Source organism: Pseudoliparis swirei, chromosome 22, assembly GCF_029220125.1.
Source record: "Pseudoliparis swirei isolate HS2019 ecotype Mariana Trench chromosome 22, NWPU_hadal_v1, whole genome shotgun sequence".
NCBI lineage: Eukaryota > Metazoa > Chordata > Actinopteri > Perciformes > Liparidae > Pseudoliparis > Pseudoliparis swirei.
The window spans coordinates 13,410,527-13,428,225 of record NC_079409.1 but is presented as its reverse complement, the minus strand read 5'-3'; the positions used below and the strand labels follow the sequence as shown (position 1 = coordinate 13,428,225).

General features: G+C 43.4%; 2 protein-coding genes across 2 annotated transcripts in view; one reads left to right on the top strand and one right to left on the bottom strand.

Annotated features, from left to right (window-relative positions):
- itga10 (integrin, alpha 10) overlaps positions 1–9,500 on the top strand; it is a 24,360-nt gene extending 14,860 nt beyond the window's left edge. The window contains exons 8-30 of the mRNA XM_056444444.1: positions 294–444; positions 1,741–1,906; positions 2,366–2,439; positions 2,523–2,667; positions 4,185–4,333; positions 4,486–4,629; positions 4,767–4,973; positions 5,068–5,198; positions 5,825–5,991; positions 6,140–6,282; positions 6,370–6,480; positions 6,576–6,661; positions 6,773–6,914; positions 7,016–7,108; positions 7,228–7,304; positions 7,434–7,523; positions 7,612–7,696; positions 8,124–8,234; positions 8,309–8,416; positions 8,498–8,611; positions 8,707–8,802; positions 8,887–9,000; positions 9,087–9,500. Of these exons, the coding sequence (XP_056300419.1) occupies positions 294–444; positions 1,741–1,906; positions 2,366–2,439; positions 2,523–2,667; positions 4,185–4,333; positions 4,486–4,629; positions 4,767–4,973; positions 5,068–5,198; positions 5,825–5,991; positions 6,140–6,282; positions 6,370–6,480; positions 6,576–6,661; positions 6,773–6,914; positions 7,016–7,108; positions 7,228–7,304; positions 7,434–7,523; positions 7,612–7,696; positions 8,124–8,234; positions 8,309–8,416; positions 8,498–8,611; positions 8,707–8,802; positions 8,887–9,000; positions 9,087–9,140 (2,758 nt within the window). The 3' untranslated portion in view covers positions 9,141–9,500. The remainder of the gene's footprint in view (positions 1–293; positions 445–1,740; positions 1,907–2,365; positions 2,440–2,522; positions 2,668–4,184; positions 4,334–4,485; positions 4,630–4,766; positions 4,974–5,067; positions 5,199–5,824; positions 5,992–6,139; positions 6,283–6,369; positions 6,481–6,575; positions 6,662–6,772; positions 6,915–7,015; positions 7,109–7,227; positions 7,305–7,433; positions 7,524–7,611; positions 7,697–8,123; positions 8,235–8,308; positions 8,417–8,497; positions 8,612–8,706; positions 8,803–8,886; positions 9,001–9,086) is intronic.
- On the bottom strand, positions 9,367–17,699 carry polr3c (polymerase (RNA) III (DNA directed) polypeptide C). The gene is made up of 13 exons (XM_056444445.1): positions 17,596–17,699; positions 16,270–16,416; positions 15,465–15,729; positions 14,904–15,193; positions 14,662–14,766; positions 13,955–14,128; positions 13,814–13,865; positions 13,645–13,705; positions 13,420–13,570; positions 10,302–10,403; positions 10,122–10,171; positions 9,854–10,003; positions 9,367–9,779 (listed from the first exon to the last, which is right to left on the bottom strand). Exons 2-13 carry the CDS (start codon positions 16,414–16,416, stop codon positions 9,698–9,700), a joined length of 1,629 nt encoding a protein of 542 aa, XP_056300420.1. The 5' UTR covers positions 17,596–17,699; the 3' UTR covers positions 9,367–9,697.

The window sequence follows — 17,699 nt, the reverse complement described above, 5'->3', positions numbered from 1 at the left end:
TTTGGACTATTTGTTAATCTGTCGCAATTTAAATTCAATCTCTCAGTGTTTACTGGCTATTCATTTTCTAATAAAGCACTTGAGATTGTATATTATATTGTAGTTTATTTGAGATTTTATGAAACCAAGTAATTGATTCTCTCTGGTATCCTCCCTCTCCCTCAGGCTCTTTCACTCATTGCACTTTCATTTTAATTGATTTTTATTTTCTTGTTGCATTGTTTGTCGTGATTCGGCATCATTTCAGCCGGGCGACATGCTTCATCTCAGTCGGTGCCTTTCCTTCTTTGCAGCACCGAGGCGTTCAGTGCAGAGCGAGGAGCGAGGGAGGGTGCCACCAAGGTGATGATCGTAGTGACGGACGGAGAGTCGCACGACGGGGAGGAGCTACAAGACGCTCTGAGCGAGTGCGTGGACAGAAACATCACCAGATACGCCATCGCTGTGAGTTCACCTCCTCTAGTCTTATCATTCTGCTTCAAGGACCTGCAGACATAAAATGATCAAGATGTTTGAGTGAGTTTTAGTGTTTTATTATGGTCCAAATTGAGCTCTGGGAACTTTCTACAAGCAGAGAAACTATTGTGGGAAGCAAACAACAACTACATTTAGGTGACCATATGAATGCTCACGCAACCACACAATACCACCACCACTCCCCCCCCAAAAACATGGCTCTAAATAACCAGATTTAAATAGCCATGTGGGAGCTCAACCTCTTCCCCTTCAGCCCCACCCGAACCCCTCCACACACTGAGTGATGGCATGGTTTTAATGTGAGAGTGACCGTGAGCCTGGACAATCCACAGAAACAACAACTCTATCTTACATGTGCATGACATATTGCTGGGTCAGCAAACATTTAATTTGAGACATACAGACAAAGATGGAGTGTCACAGTTTGGGGAGAGCAGACATTTAATACGCAGCCTTCAATGCAAAAAGAAACAAACAAAACTGGATGAAGAAAACAAGAGAGAACACTTCGGTTTGTGGTCGAGTGTTTGACCAACGTAGGAAGTAAGGGATAGTGTGTGTGTGTGTGTGTGTGTGTGTGTATGTGGGCCACTTATCTTTATCCACACTTGTATTCTTATATTCAAATTCCATTATGTATCCAAGTCCCTTAAATCTGGAAATCTGCTTTCAATTTAACACAAATCCTTCTTTTCTGTCTTTAATCTCCATTCTCTCAGCGGTCGGTCGCCTGAGTGAAGTTTATACAATCTTAACATTCATATTTATGTGTAGGCTCTCTGCACCCCTCTCCATCCCTACCCTTTGAAAACGTAGGATTTCCTTGGTTTGCTTGGCAGCTGAAATCACAGGGGGGAGTTCTTGGGTTTCTCTTATGGAATTTTTCTCATTTGTGCTGAAGCCATAGGCTGCAGTATGTCTCCTGCATCAGTCATCTCCTCACCTCAGGGCGAGGCCTGCGCTCCTCATTTACAAATCTCTCGTGGCAACCATTTCCTCCATTCACATGTTTTCCAGTCAAGTTGTTGCCTTTGGAGATTGCTTGATTACAAGTAGATTACTCGAGGTAACTTGAGTGCTACTTAAGAGTAAATATATTCTCTTCCCTCAGACTTGTATTAAATATTTCTCTCTTCACTGTCCCTCCAGAGGAGTGTTTGCTCTAATACATGCCAGAGCGTCTGTGCATGTGATCTGTTTGTGTTGCTTTCAGCTTCATCCATTATCTTTTCCTCTCCCTCGTTCTCTCACGCTGGCCTCTAGGTTCTCGGTCATTACATCCGTCGGCAGCAGGACCCAGAGATGTTCATCAAAGAGATCAAGTCCATCGCCAGCGAACCCGAAGAGAAATTCTTTTTCAATGTGACCGATGAAGCGGCGCTCAATGACATCGTTGACGCCCTCGGAGATCGCATCTTCACCCTGGAAGGTCTGTCATATGGGGAGGAGTGAAAGACGCAATGTTTCAAGAAAATAAGGAAAAAGAAAGGAGCAACGTTTGTTAAGTCATTTTGGATTAGCACAGAGGATCATCATCTTCAGCCCATTCATTTTTAAATATATATACTTTATAGTATTCATCTGATGTTCTTTTTGGTGGGTTTACTATGTACACATGTGAAATTTAGGGTTGAAGAAAGTGTCTTTCACAATATTTGCTGCAGGATGAGAGGAAAGCTGATGAAAAGCGACGCCACCCTTTAATGTTTATGGAAATCAGAGAGGAAGGGACAGGAGGAGAGGAAAGGATGAGGCGTGTCCTCAGGGTGTGAGAGGGTGCTAATGAGGCAATCTAGATTAGGAAGGAAGAAGGAAGGAAGGAAGGAAGGAGATGTGTAAAGAAACGTGATGAGGTAGAACACTGACGTGCTCTCTCTCTCTCTTCTAGGCACTCTGGGCTACAACGAGAGCTCGTTCCACATGGAGATGTCTCAGATCGGCTTCTCCACACACACACTGGATGTGAGTCCAGTCGCCTTCATCCCTGAGAGTGAAGTAAATGTGTTTTACTTGTTCCTCTCATCCACATCCTGCTCCATCTTCAGGACGGCATCCTGTTTGGGATGGTGGGCGCCTACGACTGGGACGGCGGCGTGTTGAAGGAAGGGACCAACGGGCGCATCATGCCGCCCAGAGAGGCTTTTGAAAGCGAGTTTCCATTGGAGCTCAAAAATCATGCTGCTTATCTAGGTTTGTGGATATCTCATCACTGAACACTATACCCACAGGACCGTACTCGTGTTGTTTCCATGTTATGAGTTTCTATCACAGATTGTTGTGTCATTGTGCGGTGTAACTTGGACTGATTCTTCCAGGACGGTGTGTTCATGTGTCGGTCAAAAGCTCAGACATTAGAAACTTTGATCTGCTTGCAGGGCCGAATCAACCCACACGTGGACCCCAAATCTCACTCACCAGTTAATTTTTTCATAATTGTATTTGGACGGCAACGATTTTATATATACAATAAATAAATCCACTAACTGTTTTATCTGTCATTTAGAAAAAAATGCCCTTTTAAAATGTCCTAAATCCCAAGGGGACATCTTCAACTGAGTCTTCCAAACAGCCCAAAACCCATATTCAATTTAATATGTACAGTGTACAACTACACTATGTAGCATATGAATATAATCAAAAGTGTATATGTATGGCTGTAATTGTAGGTCTACGGCCATGACGACGCCCTCTGCCACCTCTCCATCAAGTTAACACAAGTTTGCGTGTCTGTATTTCCTGCAGCAGAAGCATCGTTAGTGCCAACCCAACGATTGGTCGACCTTATTTACTCATCCGGAAAGACTTCTGTCAGTTCATGTATGACAAAAGTGAGAAATGCAGTGAGATGGAATTTCAAACAGCCGATTGTTCATTCAACTCTAAAAAACATGTGTACATCTGTCTGTGGGGTGAAACAGTGGAATAGTTTAACTGATGACATCAAGGAAAGTAAGAATCTGGTGATATTCCAAAAAAAATTAAAGACATGACTGGACAAGTACAGACATATCAGCATTGATGACGCATCATAAGTAACGGATAATGGGGACTAGCTTTTTTGTTTTTGTTTTGTTGATTGTTTTATGTATATGTAGGTATGTGTGTATATATGTTTATATGGGTGTGTGAATTTGTATGCATGTGTATATGTTTATATATATATATATATAGGTATATGTAATGGTTCTCTAAAATAAGTATTTTCATGACAGCATAGGTTAGGGCACTTATAAGCTTGATAGCTTCAGCCTTGACCCTTTCGGTCGGCCACTTTCTTCTTTTGTTGAAATTTTGATTTTTGTATAGTATTGCTGATCGAAATAAACTAAACTAAACTAAACTCAAACTAAAACTAACAACGCTGCTACTGCCCAACACTGGAAACAGATTACATTCTGCGAAAGCAATTATGAATAAATGTTGTTTTCATAAGTAATAAGTAACGCCTGGGCCCCAGAAAGCTTTTCACCTCTATTTCACTTCTCTGGTCAGAGGTTCTTTCACCAGCACATACAAACACACACTGTCCTCAGTCGGCTGAAGTCAGCCCATACTTTAACAGCATGAACGGTGACTAGGATGCAACCGTGGACGAAAATACACGGTCAATACATTTGAATTATGGACGTTTTTATCAAGTTGCTTCAACAACACCAGTGAGACTCTTGTTACATGATGTAAAATAGTTTAATTATATGTGCTTCCAGGTTACACAGTGTCATCTGTGATAGTTGGGGACTGGAAAAGGCTTTATGTGGCCGGAGCTCCTCGATTCAAACACAAAGGCAAAGTCATCCTGTTTGAACTCAGCAACGAGGGCGATGTCAACATCGTGCAGGCTCTCAATGGAGAACAGGTACAGCTTTCAGCTCATGACCCCTCCTCAATCCTTCTGCCTCTTCTACTTGTTTGTTCACAAGATGAAAAGCCTGAATCTCAATGGATAGAGAGTAAATCAAGGACTCCACCTAGTGGCAGTGAACTGATAGAGCATGTTTCTGTCTGTAGATTGGCTCTTACTATGGCAGTGAGGTGTGTGGGCTGGATATTGACCAGGATGGCATCACCGATGTCCTTCTGGTTGCAGCTCCAATGTACCTGGGCTCAGGAAACAAGGAGACTGGTAGAGTTTACATCTACACACTCAGTGGGGTAAGACAGCCGAGGCACAGGTCATTCTTCTCCTGATGGATTATTATCACAGATAACATTTATCAAACTCTTGTAAGGTTTCCGTAACAACTTCTCAAATGACCGGTGCATCCCGTTCCCTCTTTCTTGTCTCCCAGGAGGAGGTGTTTGTGTCTAACGGTACTCTGAAGTCTGAGGATAAGTCCCAGGATGCCAGGTTTGGCTACGCACTGGCGGCCACTCCAGACCTCAACCACGATGGCTTCACTGACCTGCTGGTTGGAGCCCCGCTGGAGGACGAGCACAGGGGCGCCCTTTATGTCTACCACGGTGATGGCATTTACATCATACAAAATTACAAGCAGGTATTGTAGTTTGCCTACAACTACATTTTCCATGATAGATTTTTAGGATTAAATCCAACTGATGTTTTCTTTGCTGCCTCTCTCGTCCTCTCAGCGTATTTCAGGGTCATCGATTTCCCCCTCTCTGAAGTATTTTGGCCGCAGTGTGAGTGCTCGGTTGGATTTGGATGGAGATGAGCTCATAGACTTGGCAGTAGGAGCTCAGGGCAACGCTGTTCTGCTCAGGTGAGACGGAAGAGAGGGAAGGGCATTGCCAGAGCAGGTTTTATAGCTGGAGCACTGGGAGATAATGACGGCAGACACATTAAATGCTGCAGGGATGATGTCTTTTTGTTGGGATTTTTGCAGAAAATGATCTCCCTGGCAGACATAACATTTACAATACTTTCACGTTTTGTTCAACAAGGTCATCTTTACAATTGAACACTACGTTTATGAGTTTTCAAACATGAATGCACCAGTCAGAAGTAAAAGTTTCAGCATCGTGGCTGAATGAGCACGAGGATGCACCACGAGGCTGTGGAAGCGGACTAATGGGCATGATGCCGTTTTGTAGTTCTATTTAGCAACTTTTTAGCAATCGCCTCTTTTTAGACACTTAAAAGCTTCAGGAGACGAGTATGTACCGATGTATCTTATATAGTGGAACACAATGTGATACCGTTAAAACTCTTACACTTGTGTAAACCAAAAACTTCTCTAACCAGAAACCCATTGACTTCCACACAAGGGAACTCAGCTGGTAGTTCAATTATGCAAACTAGATTCCAGGTTTCAGGACTACGTGTTGTGGTGTCACGTGGCTAAAACTTAAATCCTGTTTAATCATTGACTGGTCCTCCTGTGTCCAGCTCTCGAAGCATCGTCCAGATCAACGTGAGTCTGTCCTTCCAGCCTCACTCCATCAACGTCATTCAGAAGACCTGCAAGAGGGGAGGCAGAGAGTCAGCCTGTCTCGTTGCCACCGCCTGCTTCACAACCGTCTCCCGCTCCCCTGGACCACACAGCAACAGCTTCGGTACGCCACTTTGTATTCCATCCTCACTCATCCTCATGACGAGGGCTGTTAGTGCTGTGAACTGTCCAGACACATACTAATTAGAATGGGACTATTCCAACACTCTCCATCTGTCCCGACTGGCCCTAATGACCTGCTCTCTCCTCAGATCTGTGGGTGTCGGCCATGTTGGATGACAGGAAGTTGTCTGCGAGGGCGCTGTTTGACGAGAGCTCCCACCGGCAGACCCAGCTGGCAGTCCGAGTTCACATAGGACAAACTCTCTGCTACACACTGCCCTTCCATGTCTATGTGAGGGTTACACACATCAACCCACAAGTCAAAGTAAAATGATCCGGTGACTTTAATCACTAACAATTGTTTCCGTCATTGTTGCAGGACACAGCCGATTACATCCGTCCAATTAGCTTCTCGCTGCAGTTTAAGATCAATAACACAGAGAGTGGTCCAGTGTTGGATGAAGGCTGGCCAACAACTGTCAAGAGATCTGTGAGTGGTTTGCATTTTTAGCTTCCTTATTGCATGACATTTGCTCCCTCTGTTCTCCATCAACCATGCTGTCCTCTCCACTTGTTCCTCTCCAGATCCAGTTCTTTAAAGATTGCGGTGAGGACGATGTGTGTACAACAGACCTGGTGCTACAGGCGCATATGGACATCTCTGGGACAAGGTACACATTTGAGATATTCCTCGTATGCTCATTCCTTTCTATCAGTTTGTCAAAATCAGATATCGACTCAATGATTGTTTTTTTAGTGAGTTTCCTCTGTTTCCCCCACAGACAGAAGCCGTATGTGATCCGCAGCCCTCGGAGGCGTATGACGGTGGAAGTGCAGCTTCAGAACAGACTGGAAAACGCCTACAACACCAGCCTGACGCTGCACTATTCACGCAACCTGCACTTCTCCAACCTCAACATTAAGGTAAAACACGTGCAGAAACACTTAACTCACCGTCCACATATATACACACCACCAATGAACTAACGCACACATCCTGTTTCTCCCCTTTCCTTTTGATGTAGGAGGATGCCCACTTCAAGATTGAGTGTACAGCACTTGGCGCCAACAGCCACTTGTGTAATGTCAGCTATCCGGTATTTCGCTCCCAGTCAAAAGTATGTCCCTGCAGAGGAACTAGCTCCCATCACTCTCGACTCAGCCCACTCATACTTCACTTCCTCCAGGTGAAATGTGTCACTTCAGCAGGCTGTTTTCTTTTTTTTTTCTTTTCAAGGTTAACTTCATGTTGGAGTTGGAGTTCAGCTGCACATCTCTGCACAGCCGAGTGCAGATGAAGCTTCACGCTGCCAGGTAGCTGACTAGAGCAGCACGCTCAACGTTGTCCACACACAGTTCACAAATCCTGAAAACCTCAACAAACATATGTTTCTGTTCTGTAAAAAGCCCCTTAGTTTGTGTAACTCTCTGGTTCTTTGTCAGTGACAGTGTTGAGAGAGAGGACACTTTGGGGGACAACAGTGTTCAGCTGCAGAGTTTTGTTCAGTACGAACCAGATGTGTTTGTGACCAGGTATGTTCGCGCAGCATAGTGTTTGTAATTTTGTAACTATAAATATTGTTGTATCAATCTGTTTTTTCTCTCTAATTGTTCTCTAAAGTGACTCTAATCTGAATCGGTATGAGGTCCACCCAACCCGGACAGTGTCGGAGGCAATTGGACCAGAATTCTACACTCACCTCAGGGTAAAGCGATGGATCACATGCTCTTTTTTAGGAACTTTAATGCAACCCACGGTGTCAAGCTCATAGTCACTCTCAACTAGAATTACTGCCTAGCTTTTTGTACGCCTCGGCCAACCAGCCAAGTTGCGATTTACCACCATGTCCGTCCAAAATGTCAACACACTGTGTCATGAGTAGAGTATACATTCTAAAATGCTGGCCAAAATGTGATTTGTGAGGTCACAATGACCTTGACCTTTGACCATCAACATCTTATCAGTTCATCCTTGAGTCACAGTAGACGTTTGTGACACATTTGTATAAATTCCTTCGTCATTCCTAAGATATTGTCATCACTAAAATGTGACGGACCGACGGACTGAAGAGGAGGCGTACAAACAAAACGAGGCAGAATTAGAGCGTTATCTTGTCTTGTTTGTGCTTTTAGCTGCAGAACCTGGGCTGTTACTCGGTCAGTAATCTGGAGCTGAGGCTGCATCTGCCCTCTGTGGCTGCAGGAGACAGAGTCTTCATGACCGTCACCGACGTCTCACACAATGTGAGTAGTGCTGCGTGGTGAGTGGCTGTAACTCTTGTTCAGGACATATCTGACTGATTTGATTTGCCCCGCAGGCCACAGGGGTGAACTGCAGCGTGCTGAGTGATCTGGCCCAGCTGAAGGCCAGACAGAGGGACGTACGCGCCCTCCACCCTGAAGACATGATGCAGAATGACATACTGGTGAGGCCTCTGCCTGCACAGCCGCTGCTGAACACTAAGCAGCATCGGCACACAAGTAAACATGCATGTCTTTGTTTTTAGAACTGCAGCAGATCGTGGTGCACGGAGATCGTGTGTGAAGTGCAGCAGCTTCTAAGCGGGCAGACCGCCGCCATCCGCGTCAGTCGCAGAGTTCATGATGACTTTTTCAGAAAAGTGAGTTACGCAACCGCACGCACACTAATTTCAGCCCAAATATTTATGCTCTATGACACAAACACTGGTCATCACTTCTGTTTCTCTGTTTGTAGGCCAAATATAAGTCACTGAGGATAATAGCTGCCTATCGCCTCTCGGCTCAGGAAACTAACCTCATCACTCTGGGCACAGGAACTGTCTGGAGGGAGGTAAGAGGACTGGCAGGACTTCAGAGGCAGAATGGGACTGGACTTTTCTTTCTCCAATCTCTTCCTTCGTCTATTTTTCTCTAGACTGTACTGGAGGTGCTAAAAGGCCGGGCAATTCCCATATCGCTGTGGATTCTGATCGGTAGTATAATTGGTGGTTTGCTGCTACTGGCTCTCATCATCTTCATCCTCTGGAAGGTATTCTCGTGTTATATTTACTTAAAATATCTTCTGGAAAATGGAGTGTCTTGCAGACAGAATATTCATCTCTTGTTTCTCTTCAGATGGGATTCTTCGCACGCAAACAAAGAGGAGAGGATGAGAACCATGAGGACTGAGTCCAACTGTTGCTGCCATGACAACAGTCATTTGCCATGACGACTACCACATGAGCCGAGTCCACCTCTCACCAGGCAGAGACAGTTTGGACTCGATACACAAATGCAAAAGGGACCTCCAGGACCAAACGAGGAGAGGGTCCAACGGAAATGCACTACCCACTATTTCCAGGGTCGGGAGCACTTATGTAAATAATGTTTTTCTAATTTTATGGAAAAACCAAAGTGTATTAAACCACAATTCTTTTATTTAATATACAGACATCTTCATGGTTTTACATTTCAAACAATCACCTTGTCCCATATTTGTCTTACAGTTTTGTGTTTGTTCTAAAGTGAAATTAAAACTGTTCAAAAGAAGTATTCTGGTGCTCAATTTCTTAATTTGCTAATACTTGAAATAAAAACAAGCAAAATTATTTATTCGAATTTGACTGCACTGCAAACTGCATAAGTCCAGACATATAAACTATAAAACAGCCATACTTCGACACCATTCATTCACAAAATGTAATGGAGAAAACCTTCAAAAGTACAATGTTTAAGTTGTAATGGCCTCAACTTGTGGACGCAGTGGAGGTGACATAGGACTCTATGAGAAAAATGGATTCATCCACCTGGTTCTCAGCAGAATCTAACCTGAAGGGAAGAGAACGGTAGTGAGAATTGTCACCATAACAAAAGGGAGTTGTACTTTTGTTTTGAGCACTTACTTGTTGATATGAAGCCGTAAGGCCTCCAGCTGTTGCTTTTCAGTAGCAGTGATCATCTCCTCGACCTCCGTCAGCTGCTCAGGCTCGGCCCCACTGGCCTGCAGAGATGCCAGAATGGCCTCGATTCGCTGGGATTTCTCCAGCAGACGCCTGTCAGTCAAGCAGAACACTAATCAAACATTGATCTTTGACACAGAGGGTGAGCCAGGCAGATCTGCAGAGTCCGTCGTGTGAAATGATCTTGATTTTCTGGGCATGATGAACTCACTTGCTCTCTTTGGACTCAAACAGCCGTCGCTCTATGAGGTTGCCGACTGTCTGCAAGAGAAAAATGTCAAGACCCAAAACATGTCTGAAGACCAAACCAACATTTAAAGGCAAAAGAAAGAAGCGTGTCATTTGTAGTCCTCTTATAACCAGAAGGTTACGCCATGTTCATTGTTTTTACCTTGTAGCAGTTCTGAAGCAGCATTCTTGCAGTCGGGAGCTGGTTGACGGTGTAAAGATAGAAAGTACGAGAGGGAGCGAAGTCAGGAGTCTTTGGGATTTCCTGAAGAATAAGAAAACACGTCATGGCTGTTCAGAGAGAACGAGTAGGTAGATTAAAAGAACAACTGGGGCTGCTCCCTCAAAATTCACAACACAAATTATTCCAAATGACCAATGTTGCCAAAAGGTTACTTGTCTTTACTTATTCCTGTGTCATTGTCCACAGACACACAGCATAAAGAATAAAGCTTCAGTCTTTACTAAAAAAACTGTTTGTGTTTTAAATAGTGCTGTGAAAAATAACGCGTTAACTCAGTTAATTCAATTACAGGTTTAACTAGTTATTTATTTTTAACGCATTTAACGCATGCGCAGAATGAGCTTCAATCCGTCTGTTGTTGGTCGTCGGGACGAAAAAAAAGTCACTTGCAAAATGAGCTTCCAATCCACCACTTCAATCTGAACTCTGTCCGCTCTCATGCAGACGGTCTGTTCATCGGTAATGATCCTTCCGCAGGTTCACCGACGGAAACCTTGTTACGACTTTTACTTCCTGTAGATCAGGGTCTCAACACGTCGATCGCGACCTGCCAGTCGATCGCGGCGTAGTGTTGGTAGATCGCATGACATTAAAGAGATCGGCCCGCCCCGACATGTTCTCTATAGCACGTCTTTGTTCTTTTATTAAACTAAACGTCTGTTGTTGATCGTATCTCCACAGCAGCATGTCATTTCTGTTTCTTCGCGTTCAATTCAATTCAATTCAGTTTATTTGTATAGCCCAAATACAAAATTTGTCTCGAGTCTTTACAATCTGTACACATACATACTGCCCCCAAACCCCACCCAAATCGGAAAAGAGGAAAAACTCAAATAACCTCAGGGGAAAAAAGGAAGAAACCTGGAGAGAGCAACAGAGGAGATCCTCTCCTAGGATGGAATAGTAGGCATGACGATGACGGACCTCCACGATCCATCAGGCAGATGGCGGGAGGAGTGGACACACAACAAGACATGGTAGTCATGAGCAGGGAATTCCCACCAGGCAGTCCATCAGGCAGGGATCTATCTGCCCGTCTCAGGGGTCCGATGACCCCATGAGGCGTAAGTCAAAGACTTCGGGGAGAAGCAGAGTTAGTAACGTGTGATTGAGATGAAAATTCATCATTAAGGGAGAAAAAAAAAGAATGGGTACTCAGTGCATCCTAAAACCCCCCCGGCAGCTAAAGCCTATAGCAGCATATCAAGGGGCTGAGCCTATAAACTCTGCTCTGTCAAAGAGGGTCTCTAAGTCTCTTTAAACGAGGTGACTGTGTCTGCCTCCGGACTGAAATTGGAAGCTGTCCCATAGTTTAGTGAGTCTAGCTCTGGTGGCAATAATAAGAGACAAGCTTAAAAAGAGAGATGATGGAGCATCATCAAGGCTTTGTAGGTTAAGAGAAGAATTTTAAAAGTGATTCTTGATTTTACAGCCAGTGGCAGGCAGCTAGTGAGTGATGTGATCTCTCTTCTTAGTTTTTAGTAGAAACACGAGCTGCAGCGGACCTAAGAGATTAGAGCAGCAGCCCTAAGGAAGTTGCAGTAATCTGTCTGTCGAGAATGTGACAGCGTGAACCAATTTTATTTGCTTTGGGGAGGGTTAAAGGAAGTCCCGATCAGATCTCAAGGGTGCTCAGCCGATTAAAAATTACTCGTGGAACAATATAATCCAAAGGAAGCATGTATAAGGTAAAATAAATGTGGTCACACAGAAACCTGTGGGAAACTAGCGGATTAACGTTGGTGGTTATCGGTTACATCGTACCAAAAATACAAACTGAGATCGATGATGATAAGATTTTATTAAACCAGTGTGCCGTCGTGCCAAAAAAAACTGACTGCCTCAGTCTGCTGTAACAGGATGTCATGGTCAATGGTGTCGAATGCAGCACTAAGGTTAACACTTATCGATCTCCGTCTCGCGCGCCACAGAGCTCCGTGCGCGCGCATCGGGACCGAGCAAAAAAAAGTCACTTGTCAATCTGTCCACCTGTCCGGGCCGGTGAGGTTTCAGCTTTGCAGCGGTGTCCCCGCCGTCCCTTTCATCACGGCCCAGTTCATGAAGAAAACCCACAATCAGTTTGCCTCAGCAGCTGCTAGAGGAAGACTAGAGGCCTTTAGATTGTATCATGGTGGAGTTAATGGTTGACAAACAAGAGAAAAATGTTCTGTTTAACCCTCCTGTTACCTTTACATTTACTAACATATTTTACCCTCGGGGTCAATTGGACCCCAGTAATTAAAACCTCCAGAAAATTATTAGAATGAATATTGCTTCCCAAGTTTAAGTGTGAGGTACTTTATGTTTGTTTGTTGACTACCTAAATAGCCCTTTAAATAAATAAAAAAGTTGATATTTCTTATATGTTTGACACAGTGAAAAACAGCCTGGGGTCAAATTGACCCCAAAGAACACCGACATTAAACATTGAATGGGGTCAAATTGACCCGAAAGGTAACAGGAGGGTTAAACATTCTGTTTAGGATGAAGATGTATTAATGTTCCATATGGAAGAAAACTGCTAAATAACTGCTGAGTTGCAGCACCATTGTATAGAAGAATGTATAAATGTATATATCTGTCTTTTGTCATAAATCTCTATGTTCTCACAAAATATACCGAGAATATCGGTAATATGTGATTAATCATGATTAATCCACAAAAACCTGTGATTAACCCGATTAAAAATTTTAATCGTTTCACAGCCCTAGTTTTAAAATATTTCATTTACTTAGTAATAATTTTCAGTCGTTTTTTTTGGATCATTTATTTTTATTTTTTATTCTGCTACGTTATGTAAGTAGACTAAGACAATTGTCTTGGAGAATCTTGCTTTGTATATTTACATCCATCAGTGTTCAGTGTGACTTCTTTTTTTTGTGTCAAAGTTATAAATCCTTTGTGGCAACAGCTCAGAGGGTCTGCTTTGTGTTTCAGTGTTTTTGCAGGAATAAGAAGGAAAAGCGGTCCATCATCCCAAAATGCATGAATACAAAGAAGGGCATCGAGAGAGCCTCTTCACGTGTCGAGCTTGTACCTGCAGCTGGACCAGGTTCTGTGAGAGCAGCGTGTAGAGCATGTCCTTGGCCTCTTTGGCTGGAATCATTGCAAAATCCTCCACCTGCTTCTGCTCCAGGTGACGTTTCCTTAGCAACAGACGGAAGATGCGCGCTGATCGGGAGCCAAATCTGATGACAGATTACAAGTGATAAATAATGATGAAAGGGAGATCACATGTATAGACCGTTGAAAACCCACTTACCTCTCTTGTACGACAGACTCCAGCGTGGCTCGAGCCAGATTGGCCAGCGCTCTGTGCAGATCTGAGAGGCGAGTTAAGAAAAGCCCCCATGCCGTGTCCAAATAGTACAAAACACACGTGTAGGTTCTTGACGATAAGCTCATGAGCCTCTCGATCGAAAAAAGGATACTGACAACGAACATCCCTCCTCCACTTTCACCAGACTTCCCCACAAACTCCATCTATGAAATGAAAAGTACAAAGAGATCCATATACATTTTGCAGATAGAAATTAAGATAACATTTGACAGGTGCCTTGCGGAGGTCATACCGGGTCATCAACCAGTAGCGTGAGGTACTGGTCTAAGATGGGCCTGGGAATGTTGTAGCTGGTCGGGAGGGACCTGAAGATCTCGTTGGCTGAGAGAGGCTTCGTATAGGCGGCTGTGGGCGAGGTCGTCACCTCACTCATCCTCAGCATAGTCCTGACTATCTCACTGCTCATCTGGGTGACAAGTTTCAGTTATTTAGGAAGACAATCATAATCAACCATAATAATGTTTTTCCTAGTAAACAGGAAGGCAGACCAGGCAGAATCAGCAAGCCTGGTTCTGTCTACAAATCACAAAAACTATTGAAAAGAATATGCAAATATATGCATCCGTGGAGTATTGACACAATCACCATTGTGTTACCTCATTCTGCAAAGTGACTTAACAGACATTTATTTAAATGAAAATCTTCAAGATAATTAGTTTAATTATTTGTATATTTCTCACGGGCACAGTGACTTCTTTGAGTCTTATCACCTTGAGGTTACTATGAAAACAGTGGACACAAATTAACATTAATTAGTGAGCTTTAAATGTGCTGATGGTTTTTTTTGCACAGGCTAACTGCGTCCCCCTATTTCCCCATCGTTATGCTAACTCAGTGCTGTAGCAAACAGACATGAGAGTGGTATGAATCTACTCGTTTAGACCAAAATTACTATTCCTTAAGTAACATATTTAAAATATTCATGTGTGAAAAACTGACCTGATCCAATTTGTTGACTACAGCACTGATGATGGCCTGGTCTCTGAAGTGGAGATGGAACCTCTCAAAATTGACCTGCCAGCAAATCCTCTCATCACCATGAGTCTGAGCATGAGAGACACACAGAGAGATGGAAGGACACACACAAACAAGCAGTGTTATATGCAAGGCAGCGGGAAAAGAAGAGGTCATTTAAGTTTTAAAAGTACAGCAAAAGTGTTAAAAGTGTAACGGAGACTCGCCTGTGAATCCGTTTTAACCTTCTTTGCATTCCTTTGGTCCTCTCCATCCTCACCGCAGAGTTGGCGTTTGCCTCGCCCAACGAGTGTGAGGTGAGGCACCTTGTAACAGTCGGGGAAGCTCTCTGCCGTGGGCACAGCGATGCTGACAGGGGCAGTAGGAGTACCAGTAGCTGGAGTTGCACTGGCTGTTGTTCCTGCTCCCGCCATCAAGGGGCAGCGCTGAAGAAAATGGGTCTCCACCAGTTTGGAGAAGGCAGAAGTCACTTCGTTGTAATCCATGCAGCAACCCTCTAGAACCACAGGGACAAGACAACTTGCTGTTGTTTCTTTGATGTCGAATTCAATCTCCACATAGATAAAACGACGAGAAATTAAGTTTATGTTTTGGTGCATTATGCTTGATTTCCACCAAGGCTGCCAATTGAAAACGTCTAGATTTTCTGGCTCTGATAACTACCAAGATAGTATTGAGTAATAAACCAAAAGTTAGGCTTTGAAACATGCCTTCAATAACTGAGGGAGAAGCTGCTCTTTGATCAATACAGACATTGAGATACTGACCCTCCATGTTCTGTGTTAGGCGGTCGGCGACTGTCTTAACAGTGCTACTCATGGTCACGTGACCTCTCTGTAGTAACTCCTCTATGATTAGCTCTCCGGTGTCACCGTACAGGGTTTTGGCAGTGTAGATGTAACGCGGGTATCTCAGAATTCTCAGAATCGAATCACAGCTGGTCCGATACTCTGTGGGGCTCCCAGTTCCTTTGCGGTCTGAGCTGAACACACAGGCCCCATGCTGCACCAGCACACACAAGGACTTCTTGACCTACATGAGACAGAAAAGAGAGCGAAGAGGTGTTTTACTTCAGGATTCCCTTTACATGCACACAAAAGTGAAAACAATAATCCTAATCAAATTAAGGTGGACATGTTATTTGTATATTGTATGTAACTATTTGCATATTGTGCTACTCTTATTGCTCCAATAAACAAAGTAAAGAGCACATTTATGTTTAAAAAACATGCAAAAGCTGATTGTTGTGTTTTTCTCTATGGTGTTGTTTCACTTGTCGTGGTGTTAATGTAATATTTTTTTGGGATCACAAATTGACCAGGCATGTGAAGAGACACTAGATGTTGCATTTAAACGCACAATGCAAAAAACGACTCCATGTAAACGCAGCGCAAATAACTCCTAAAACAGCTTTACTGTGCACCAATGACACCGGAAAGGCTGGACTGCTGAGCGCCATTAGAAAATGCTGAGAATCTGTGTTCATAACATATACAACATAATGTGTAAATATGTCTCCATGGTGTGAAGAAGAGAGCATACGACTTGAAACAGAAAGAGTAGCAGTGGTACCAGGTCCAGTGGGATGCCAGTCTCATGAATGATGGTTCTTAAATTCTGTGCTCCACCTCTGAGCAGGTGTGTTCCCACTTTCTCCACCACTTCTCCAAAATGCTCCCGCAGCAGGAGCCCACACAGACGCACCGCCTGGGAAGTCATCTGCACAGAAAAACACAACAACATTCTCAGGGAACATCTTACATCCATAGCAACATGTTAACTTCATTCATAATCGACAACATACCTTAAAAAGGAGAATAAATACGAGAGTGATTTGACGTTTTCCTCAGCAAGGGCTTTACTGTAGTGAGGAAAATATCGCGATTTCCCTCGAAGGCGGAGACTAAAGCAATCGATCTCAGACCCAAGAACAAGACTGCTATGTAGATAAATTATATCATTTCACTAATATAGATTAACTTGCACAATAAAGAATGAAATCAATGTCTTAATATTCTAAACATTTATCCGCATGTCATTTATGAACAATAATTTTAGCACAACAGACCATGCAGTCACCCGACTCTCACCTGCTCAAGAGTGCATGTTTTCCACATTGACATATGGTACACATAAAAACCCTTTTTACTGTACATTGCAAACAAACTGGGAAAGAACAGTCATGTCATGTTTTTCTTATATAATATCAATGACATAAACTTGCATACACCTTTCGCACTGCAGCACAGGTGTTACTGATAATATTACCAATTCACAATGGCTCTGTTTTATTGAAGTGTTCCAGTAAGCGACAGTTTGCCGAAATGAACAATATCAGGTCTCACTAGTGAAAAATATCTGTCCGTTTCCCACAAATGTCTTGTTTTGTAAGAACAACAATTCAACCCCTAACTATCAAGTTTAAATGACAACACAGAAAAGCAGCACATCTTACATTATAAAATGTGTGGCCTATTTGATTGCAAAATGACAATTGTCCACTATTCAACTGATGAAGTGATCCTTCCAGCGCCAATACAATAAACATGTTTGGAGCTGGACCGATACTAACTGAGCTGAATGAAAGTCAAAACATCTGGGCCGTTTGTTAATGTGTCATGCAAAACTGTCACAACGTAATGGAAGTGCTAACGTAATGCCACAACTGAATGGAAGTGCTATACTAAATCACAACGCACAAAAGCCACTGTCAGCACTTCGTTAACACATAGCTTGACTAGATTCAAAAGCATAAAGTAAATACGCGTATTTCTACAATCACACGGACATTGCTGCGCAGACAGCAAAGCAACAGCACTACTTTACATACGAGCTCGCTAGCTAACTGCTAATGTTTACACTTTGTCATCAAAAGTCTGATACTTCTTTCTCACAAACCTTTCCGACAGACAAGTGTCAGCAGCCAGGCAAAATCCTGAAGTTGAGCTTCCCACTGAAAGTCAACTCGACCCACGCGGCTTCTTCTCGCAGACAAACCACAG

Coding starts and splice junctions, on each gene's coding strand:
- polr3c (XM_056444445.1), bottom strand. CDS start 16,416: ATGACTTCCCAGGCGGTGCGTCTGTGTGGGCTCCTGCTGCGGGAGCAT. Junction 15,730..16,269: donor CTGGCATCCCACTGGACCTG/GTACCACTGCTA, acceptor TGTCTCATGTAG/GTCAAGAAGTCCTTGTGTGT. Junction 14,129..14,661: donor TAGTCAACAAATTGGATCAG/GTCAGTTTTTCA, acceptor CTTGTCACCCAG/ATGAGCAGTGAGATAGTCAG.